General features: G+C 40.8%; 1 protein-coding gene across 1 annotated transcript in view; it reads left to right on the forward strand.

Moving 5' to 3' along the window:
* Positions 1-266: 266 nt before the first annotated feature.
* LOC148903550 (fidgetin-like protein 2) overlaps positions 267-11,069 on the forward strand; it is a 40,170-nt gene continuing 29,367 nt past the window's right edge. The window contains 2 exon segments of the mRNA XM_089004933.1: positions 267-449; positions 5,170-5,313. Coding sequence (XP_088861059.1) covers positions 5,289-5,313 — 25 coding nt within the window. The 5' untranslated portion in view covers positions 267-449; positions 5,170-5,288.

Consider the following 11,069-nt stretch of genomic DNA (forward strand, 5'->3'; position numbering starts at 1 on the left):
ATACAATTACAAATATGTAGAACACAATAAATAAAATAAATAAAATAAAATAAAATAAAATAAAGAGAGCAAGAGAGAGAGCAAAAGAGCGAGAGAGAGAGAGAGAGAGAGAGAGAGAGAGAGAGAGAGAGAGAGAGAGAGAGAGAGAGAGAGAGAGAGAGAGAGAGAGAGAGAGAGAGAGAGAGAGAGAGAGAGACCAATGGGGGTGGGAAGTGTGCGCTCTCTTGTCACTGGCCAACCCTGGAGAGAGAAACTGAGAGCGGTAGGGTAGTAGAGCAAGCGAGGGAGCGCGAGAGAGGAGTTGTGTGGAGTTGCGCCCCATATGTGGAATAAAAGCGGCGCGGCACGGCGCGCACACCCACACATCGGCCGTGTCCTGCTCCGATCTGTTGTCGGGATTAACCAAGCGCTGCTTTCAGACGGGATGGACCGCACGCAGCCACGAACAGGTAAAGACAACGCAACACAGGAAAGAAAACAAGGAAAGGTAACAAGGAAGAAGGAAAGAGGCCAATGAAGGAAGGAAATAAATAATAATGAATAAAACACAATTATAAATAGAATACAATAAATAAAATACAATTATGAATAGAAACAAAAGATAGAGCTACACAGAAAATGCTATTTTAAATAACTAGCTTTTGAGATGGGATTTGAAGGTGGGAAGATAATCGATGTTACGATTACTAATATTACTCATAATACGTTGTATTAAGTTCATACTGTCTACTTGATATCTAATTTAAAACTTTCCTTACAGACAGTGTTTTGTAGGTCTTCAAATACCTGACATGTTTCGGCGTATACTTCCGCCTACGTCAGAGTGTCACGGATGTTGTTGTGACGCGCCATTTTCAGCTAGTGTTGCTATGAGGGCGTGACCTCTCTGTCACATCTGACAGGCAAGCCACGCCCCCTGCTGTCCGCTCGTCCCTCCAGGATACTGCTCCAGGTAGTAGAGAGCATGTAAGCTCTCCTCATCCTTGTTGATGGTCCTTTTTTCTCGCTTCCGGATTTGAAGTGCCTCCCTGATCCAGCGCTGATGTTTGTTTTCTTCGGTGTGGATGACTCTGGGCTTCTCCCAGTCCATGATGTGATTTTCTCTTTTGCAGTGGTCCGCGATGGCTGATTTATGGTGCTCCTGTTGTGCTTGTTCTTTTATTGCTCTTGTTTGTATTGTTGCTGTCTCCTTCTCGCACTCCTTCTTGTGCTCTTTTTTTGTTGTATTGAAACTCCTTCCTGTCTCCCTGATGTATGATTTATTGCATGACTTGCATGGGATTTCATATATTGAGTTGCATTTATTTTGCGGGTGTATTATGCGGGTGTAATACATTTCATTTATAAGCGCCTTTCAAAACACAGTGAGACCTTGGCTTACGAACTTTATTGGTTCCCAGACAGAGTGTATAAGGCGAAAAGTGTGTATCCCGAAAATTAATTTCCCATAGGAAATATGGGAATAATCCATTCCCAGGTCCCCATAAAACATAATTTTCTACTTTCTAATTTTCTAAGCCTTAAAACTACACAAAATATACCTTATTATATGTATAATAAATGTACTATAGTATTATGATTAACGAATTGATGGAATGGAGTGTCCGGTTTCCTCAGCATTAAACACTTGATGAGGAACATAGGCTTCTTTCACCATCTTGAGGAATAATCCCTTGGAGGTGTGATAATTGTATCTAGTTCTTCATCAATTGTGATCTGTTTAGCTGGGTTGATAGCTTTTTGTATCAAGTGTACAGATGACTTGTGCGGGTTATTTGTGGAGCCTGAACAAAAGTGCGAGAGTGTGAGAATAGTGAGAAAATGGATAGAAAACAGTTAAAATATCCCATATATTTTAAATGTTTAAAATCCATTTTCTCACTATTCTCACACTGTCACACTTTTGTTTTTTTTTTGTTTGAAGCTCTGTCATCTCCCTTTTGTGTGTGTTTTCTCACTCTCTCTGTCTGCCTGTCTTTTTAATGTTTACCCCCCCCCCCCCCCCCCTCCACTGCTGCGTTCTTGACCAATCACGTGGCTTTAACCGAAGACACCAGCTAGCCAATCGATAGCTAAAAGCTAGCCAGCAAGCTAGATAGCTATGTAGCTAATATATAAATATTTGGAAGTCTGATAATGGGGCAAAGAAGTCAATCTGTGTTTGATATACTGGACTGGTTTTGATCCTGGTGGTCTTATTCTGGTCCAGTATTTGTTTTTATTTTATGCTGATATTGGGAGGAAGTGAGTTCCAGAGTTTGGGGGCAAAGCAGCTGAAAGCTCTGTCCCCCATCATGCTGAAACGGGCAGGGGGGGGGGGGGGGCACACAGAGGTGGAGGGAGGAAGAGGATCTGAGGAAACGAGAGGGAATAGAAATGTGAAGAAGTTCAGAACGGTATGGGGAGCCAAGGTTCTGGATAGCGCAAAATGTATAAAGAAGAATTTGAAAGTTGATTCTAAATCTAATCTAATCTAATCTAATCTAATCTAATTGTGGGCCTAGTAAAAGGCTTTTGGATTCTGATTAGGATTCATTGCGTCATTTCACTTTCATGTCAATGACATATAAGGGAATGAACACAGACGCATGTCTGGTTTGTACGCCATGTACCGGATTATTTATCCTAGTTTGGTCACATGCAAATACAGTACAGTGATTCCTCAGTTTACAAATTTAATTGGTTTCCACAACGTTTGTGTAAGGCGAAAACAGTGTCTTCCATACATTAATTTCCCATAGGAAACCATTAAAATGAGAATAATCCCTTCCCAGGTCGGAAAATATGGTAGGTTAGTGGCCATTATTTGGTCGGTATTAACTAATTCACTGCCATCCCCAAATTTATTCAAGAATTGAAAATCTGACGCCATTTCCAAATTTGTTCGTTTTATGTTTTTCTTGCTTGGGTGCCAATAAAGCGCTGGCCATGGCCTCTGGCAATTTTTTCCCTTCCACAATGGGGCAGCATTTCCCTTTTGACCATGTTGCCGCTTTGTTCCAACTTCAGCTGTTGTTAAAGCGCGATATCAACCAATAATGTAAGTATTGTATTTTGGACGGCCACCCTCATTTCAAGATCAGATAACTCCAGAACCATATCATTTAGGAATTAACTCTTTTTTACTGACGAAAGAAGAGAATCTAAGGTTTCTTACGCTGCATTGAATGTTTATGTCATCCGAGAAGTCAATATTCTGTGGGTCCTGGAAATTGAGTGACAATGACAAAAACCCTGGCACTGGAGTGGACACAATTTTGCACATCATCTGGCAGTTAATCTCGGTAAAATTCATAGAGCGGGAGTAAAATGACAAAAGCACAGATTTTTACTCATTGATATCATTCATACTCATTTCTGAACACAATGTGAAAATGTGAATGCGCGTTGTGCTTTGCACCCGCGGCCGACTTGATTGATGTGCAAAGAATGCATTCTTTTCTTGTCCCAGCGCAGCAAGCGGTGGTATGCAGGAGTATCTTTTTGTGGGGCAGATTTAGAAAGACTTCTTTTCATGGCGTACGCAGCTCGTTTGACGAGAATGAGCCCCCTTGTGTGCGTCAGCTAGCGCTTTGTCTTTTGCTCTGGCGACAGGACGCCGGTGTGCGTTGCTCTGTCAATCAGTCATGCGGCAAACCGTTTAGCTGTTCATCGTCGTACGGCTTTGCTAATGGTATCAAGCGCCCGTATTTCACCGTATTCTGTACGATTGTTGCACATCTTTTCAGATGTGTACGGCACACAAGAAAGTTTGTACGACAAACGCAAAAATTGTTCAATATCATTTTGAGATATTTTCAAATCCGTTATTAGCAGTAATGTTCATGATAACAAATATGGCTACTCGTAAAAAGCGAAGTGGACCACCGAGAAAAGAAGTCTGTGCCAAAAGTCTCCAGCAGAAACAAAAGTTCCCAGAAGACAAGTTCCGCTCAAGTGGAATTTGAAATCAGTTCAATGAAACATTTTACCGTTTTTTTGCCGTCACATCATTCAGATTTTTTTATAAACATGACACATCGTAAGAAATACATAAATCCCCTTAGAAACCAGCTCGTTAAAAGTGTTGCGATTGACCACGATTAAAAAAAGTATAAAAATAAAAATATAATTATAGTAATAATAATTCATTTGATATCCAAGGACCTTTCAAAACTTTCAAGGTCACTTAACAGTCACAGGATAAAGTTTTTCTGTGGGTGAGCAGCCGCAGCATGACTGGCTGTTAGCTGTCTGGCTGTTGGCTATCTGGCTCTCTATTAGCTATTTATTAGTTATCTATAGCTAGCTGGCTAGCTATTAGCTGTCTAGCTGGCTGGCTTTAAGCTGTCTAGCTGGCTAGCTGTTGGCTATCTGCCTCTCTATTAGCTATTTATTAACTACCCATTAGCTGGCTGGCTGGCTAGCTATTAGCTGTCTAGCTGGCTGGTTGTAAGCTGTATAGCTGGCTAGCTGTTGGCTATCTGACTATCTTTTAGCTATTTAGTAGTTATCTATTAGCTAGCTGGCCAGCTATTAGCTGTCTAGCTGGCTGTAAACTGTATAGCTGGCTAGCTGTTGGCTATCTGGCTATCTATTAGCTATTTATTAGCTATCCATTGGCTAGCTGGATAGCTTTTAGCGGTATAGCTGGCTGGCTGTAAGCTGTCTAGCTGGCTATCTGTTTGCTATCTAGGTCTCTGTTAGCTTTTTATTAGCTATCCATTAGCTAACTGGCTATCTATTAGCTGTCTAGCTTTCTGGCTGTAAGCTGTCTAGCTGGCTAGCTGTTGGCTATCTGGGTATCTGTAACGGAGTATCTGTAGCTATTTATTAGCAATCAATTAGCTAACTGGCTAGCTATTAGCTGTCTAGCTGGCTGGCTGTAAGCTGTCTCGCTGTCTAGCTGTTGGCTATCTGGCTATCTGGCTATCTATTCGCTCTCTTCGTCAACAAGGTTCCCGACCCCTGCTCTACAACAAAGAACATACTTGTTGATTGCTCGAAATATGTTGTAACTTGTTCAAAGTATTCATGTTTACAGGTGAAATTTCATCAAATTGCAGAAATGAAATATGACACCTTTGTTTTTTTTTTACTGAGTAAATAAGGAAAAATGGAGTCGTTTGATAAGGTGAAGTGTCTCTCTCGCAGCTTGACAGCTATGCGACTCTGTTCCTTCTCTGGCAGGACTTCCGCGATCACCCGCGCGAGCACACGACGGCGATGGACTCCGAGTCAACAGCTAACGGCCGCCGGCATTCCGACAAGCGCATTCCTCTTGTCTTCACGAAGAATAGCTCCACATAATGCTGAGTCCCGTTGCCCCTCGCAGTGAGTATTTTTCCCCCTCACCACTTTGGCATGTGTGTCACAAACAAGCAACCGGCCTACTCAGGATTTTGTTGGACTTTGAGACCAAACCCGCCAGTGCCCCCCCCCCCCGAACTCTCAAACTCCAAAAGCAAACTGCCGATAAGAAAAGATACACGCAGACATTTTCCTAGGCATGACCTCCATTTTTCAGCGTATTCACAGAATCAGAATCAGAATCACCTTCATTGGACAAGTATTATAATAATAATAATAATAATAATAATAATAATAATAATAATAATAATAATAATAATAATTTCAAAGTGCCTTTCAAAACTCTCAACGTCACTTTACAGTCAAGATATTTTTTTTTCTGTGGGTTAGGAGCGGCAGCCTCACGCGCCAGCGTTCACTCATCCTGGAAGCTAGCTAGCTAATAGGTAGTTAATACAGTATCTAGCTATCTAGGTAGATAGCTACACAGATAGTGAATAGCTAGCTAGCTAGATAACCAGCTAATTAGTCAGATAGCTAATAGAAAGCAAATAGATAGCTAGCCAGCCAGCTAGTTAGTTAGATAGCTAATAGAGAGCAAATAGCTGGCTAGCTAGATTACCAGCTAATTAGTCAGATAGCTAATAGACAGCAAATAGATAGCCAGCGAGCCAGCTAGTTAGTTAGATAGCTAATAGACAGCAAATAGATAGCTAGCTAGATCGCCAGCTTATAAGTCAGATCGCTAATAGACAGCAAATAGATAGCTAGCGAGCCAGCTAGTTAGTTAGATAGCTAATAGACAGCAAATAGATAGATATCTAGAGAGCCAGCTAGATAGTTAGATAGCTAATAGACAGCAAATAGCTAGCTTGCTAGCCAGCTAGTTAGTTAGATAGCTAATAGACAGCAAATAGATAGCTAGCTAGATAGCCAGCTAATTAGTCAGAAAGCTAATAGACAGCAAATAGATAGCTAGCCAGCCAGCTAGTTAGTTAGATAGCTAATAGACAGAAAATAGATAGCTATCTAGGTAGCCAGCTAATTAGTCAGATAGCTAATAGACAGCAAATAGATAGCTAGCCAGCCAGCTAGTTAGTTAGATAGCTAATAGAGAAAAATAGATAGCTAGCTAAATAACCAGCTAATTAGTTCGACAGCTCATAGACAGAAAATAGATAGCTAGCTAGCTAGCTAGCCAGCTAGTTAGTCAGATAGCTAATAGAGAGCAAATAGCTAGCTAGCTAGATAACCAGCTAATTAGTCAGCTAGCTAATGGACAGCAAATAGATAGCCAGTTAGCCAGATAGTTAGATAGCTAATAGACAGCAAATAGATTGCGAGCTAGATAGCCAGCTAGATAGTTAGATAGCTAATAGACAGCAAATAGATAGCTAGCTAGATAGCCAGCTAATTAGTCAGAAAGCTAATAAACAGCAAATAGATAGCTAGCCAGCCAGCTAGTTAGTTAGATAGCTAATAGAGAAAAAATAGCTAGATAGCTAGATAACCAGCTAATTAGTCAGACAGCTCATAGACAGTAAATAGCTAGCTAGCTAGCCAGCTAGTTAGTCAGATAGCTAAAAGACAGTAAATAGTTAGCTAGCTAGACAGATAGCCAGCTAATTACTCAAGATAGCTAATAGACAGCAAATCGATAGCTAGCCAGCCAGCTAGTTAGTTAGATAGCTAATAGACAGCAAATAGATAGCTATTTAGGTAGCCAGCTAATTAGTCAGATAGCTAATAAACAGCAAATAGATAGCTAGCCAGCCAGCTAGTTAGTTAGATAGCTAATAGAGAAAAAATAGCTAGATAGCTAGATAACCAGCTAATTAGTCAGACAGCTCATAGACAGTAAATAGCTAGCTAGCTAGCCAGCTAGTTAGTCAGATAGCTAAAAGACAGTAAATAGTTAGCTAGCTAGATAGATAGCCAGCTAATTACTCAGATAGCTAATAGACAGCAAATAGATAGCCAGCCAGCCAGCAAGTTCTTTAGATAGCTAATACAAAACAAGTAGATAATAATAATAATAATAATAATAATAATAATAATAATAATAATAATAATAATAATAATAATAATGCAAAATATCTAATGTAATCTAATGTAATCTAATCTAATGTAATGTAATCGAATTCCTTCACTCCTTCACTGCCAGACGATGTGCCAAAATGTGTCCACTCCAGTGCCAGGGTTTTTGTCATTCTCACTCAAATCGCGGGACCCACAGATTATTGAGTTTTAGGACTACCTAAACATTCAATGCAGCGTAAGAAATCTTAGACGCTCTTCTTTCACCAGAAACAAAAGAGTTAATTCCTAAATTATATGGGTCTGGAGTTATAGGAGCTTGAATTGGGGGCGGCTGTACAAAAGGCAAATGTATCCACTTCAGTGCCAGGGTTTTTGTCATTGTCCCTCAAATTCCAGGACCCACAGAATATTGACTTTTAGGACGACATAAACATTCAATGCAGCATAAGAAACCTTAGACTCTCTTCTTTCATCGGAAAAAAAAGAGTTAATTCCGAAATGATATGGGTCTGGAGTTATCTGAGCTACAAATGGGGGCAGAGGTACAAAATACAATACAATACAATGCAATACATACATATTGGTTGATAAAGCACTTTAACAAAGGCTGAAGCTAGAACAAAGCGCTAATATGGAAACAAAGGGAAATCATGGCCCCTTGTGGAAGGGAAAACATTGCCAGAGGCCATGGCCAGTGCTTTATTGGCAAGAAAAAAAAACAAAACCCAAACTAAATCAAGACTGGCGCTCTAACGTCATATTTTCAATTCTTGAATAAATTTGGTGATGGCACTGAATGAGTTAATCGTGACAAAAAATGGCCATTAAACGACTCTATTTTCTGGTGTATAAGGCGCACAGGAGTACAGTGAGATCTCAGCTTACGAACACCTTACCTTACGAACTTTCCGGTTTACGAACGTCAAATTTCTGAAAATTAAACCTTGAAATACGCACTACTTTTCGCGATACACACCCACCATGGCTGGCGGAGTGATCTACGGATCTGGCGGAGTGATCTTCGGATCTTCGGCGGAAGCACACAACCGAACAGCGCTCCAGCCGGCGCACCTTTCCACACCCCCTTTCTCTGAATTCACATGTCGATCACCTCCGAGGAGCTTTTTGCCGATAATTTTACGATTAGGATTCCCTAATAATCACCGTCGAGGAGAAGAAGGAGATCATTGAGAAACACGAACGAGGTGTGCATTTCTGGCATCATATGTGCACACTGCGGCTGTATATGTGAATCTCATCCTGACACATCTCTCACGCTGTGTGTCACTTCCCTGAGAGTAGCTTACTACGACCATTCTACAAATAAAGAGCCTGGTACCGTTCTCCATTGCTACCATCCTTCACCTAAAAGCTTTACACAAAGGCGTTATTTAGTCAATGTTTTCACGTGACTAATGACACCGAAATTGTCACGTGCGAGTTGACAGCTGGGGCGGGGCAGCCACTAGCGACCTTCGCCAGCCGAAGAAGACACTTCAATTTCATGTCATTTCAACGAGTCACTGTCACCTTACCAGTGACATGATTACGACGCTTGTGCTGGCAAGTCCTACAGTTTGCTTTGGAGGAGGTGATTGTTAGCCGCGATTGCGTAAGTTTGGTGCTTTCTGGGATCGCGAATGTGCGTGGTGTGCGTGTTGATCCCCTCATCACCGATACTGGGACATTTCAAAGAGTCTCTGTCACCTCACTAGTGACATGATTACGACGCCTCGCTGTGTCTTGTGCTGGCAAGTTCAAGAATTTGCTTTGCCGAGGTGATCGTTAGCAGCGATGGCATAAGTTTGGTGCTTTCCGGGATCGCGAATGTGCTGGACGGATCGCCCCGCCCGCCTTCTTTTATCGCGTTTTATTCCGCGTCCGTGGAATCATCGGACTTGCGCCTTTTGTTCTAATAAAATCTCTGCCAGCACCGACGAGACTCGAAGTGGATGCAGATGACATCAAGGAGTTTGTTGCTGACCATAATGAGGTCTTCAACACAGAGGATTTGATTTGCCTTCAAGAGGACGAGCAGAAGCAGGCCATCCAGGAGTTTATGTGCAGGCTTTTATTGAACAGTTCCATCCAGAAAAGGCTATGAGAATCATCAACATGATGAATGATAATGTGATGCCTCAGTTTCGTAAGATCTTCCAAGTCAGAAAGCAACAGGTGTCAATTAAGAGCCATGAACTACCATCACAAATGTAAATAAAGTGACTTTATTATACAGTGCAGTGTATTTATTTCATTACAATACAATAGCACATTTATTATACATAGAATAAGGTATGTTGTGTGTAGTTTTAATGCTTATTTAGCTGAAAATTATATTTTATGGAGACCTGGGAACGGATTATTCTCATTTTAATAGTTTCCTATAGGAAACAAATTTTGGGATACACACTTTTCGCCTTACACACTCTGTCTGGGAACCAATTAAGTTCGTAAGCCAAGGTCTCACTATATAAGGCGCACCCCCCTATGAATGATATGTTTTCAATTTTTTCCCCATATATAAGGCGCACTGGACCTTCAGAAAAAAAGTTAAGAGTCTGGAGTTATCTGACCTTGAAATGAGGGCAACTGTGCAAAATACAATACAATTACAGACAGATCGTTTTTTTTTAGCGCTGTAACAAGAGCTGAAGCTGGAACAAAGCGCTCACATGGGAAAAAGCGAAATCCTGCCCCTTGTGGAAAGGAAAAAACACGGCCAGAGGCCATGGCCAGCGCTTTATCAGCACCTAATTATGAAAAACCGAAGCCAAACAAATTCGGGAATGGTGCTCTCCGTCATATTTCCAATTCTCCAATAAATTACCATACCCATAAATTTGAAATCGACGCTAAACCTGTCGGATTTGAAGGCTTTGAGATGACAAAAATTGTTTTTTGTGTGTGCCTCCATTTTCTCTGTTTTCCCATCCTGTACTACTTTGGGTATTGTTATTTGTGTCCTGGTGTTTTATGTGTGTGGTTTTTTTTCTGGTTAGAGGGGCACATTCTATTATTATTATTATTATTATTATTATTATTATTATTATTATTATTATTATTATTATTATTATTATTATTATTATTATTATTATTATATGGCTATCCAGCTATCTATCTAGCTAGCTGGCTATCTAGCTGCCGAGCTACCTAGCTAGCTATTTTCTATCTAACTAGGGACATAGCTACCTATCTATTTGCTATCTATTATCTGTCTGGCTGGCTATATGTTAGCTATCTAGTTAGCTATTAGCTATATATCTGGCTAGCTATCTGGCTGGCTAGCTATTAGCTATATTATAGATAGCTTTCTATCTATTTGAGTTACTTCCGGGTTGAGTGAACGCTGCCGCGTGTGGCTGCCACTGCTCGCGCACAGAAAAACTGATCCTGTGACTGTAAAGTGACCTTGACAGTTTTGAAAGGCGCTAAGAATGAAATGTATTATTAGTATTATTATTAAAGGACAACCGACGTCTCCGGAAGTCGTGTCCATAATTTGTAAAATGGCTTCGAATGACTTCTACTGAGCGTATTTTAATAAGATTCCACCACATATAGCTATATTTTACGTTTTAAGACTCGTGCTGAATATTCAGGAAGTCTTGATTTTGAGTTGGTGACGAGTCCGTACGTGACGTCACGAAAGGAACCCCCCTGACCGAAAAAAAAGACGCATTGTAGCGGTCCTTCCATCACGTCAATGTATTTTGCTGTACTTGTTTGGCCTGGGGACCTCG

This window comes from Hippocampus bargibanti, linkage group LG01 (genome assembly GCF_051943395.1).
Source record: "Hippocampus bargibanti isolate YZ-2025 linkage group LG01, ASM5194339v1, whole genome shotgun sequence".
Classification (NCBI taxonomy): Eukaryota; Metazoa; Chordata; class Actinopteri; order Syngnathiformes; family Syngnathidae; genus Hippocampus; species Hippocampus bargibanti.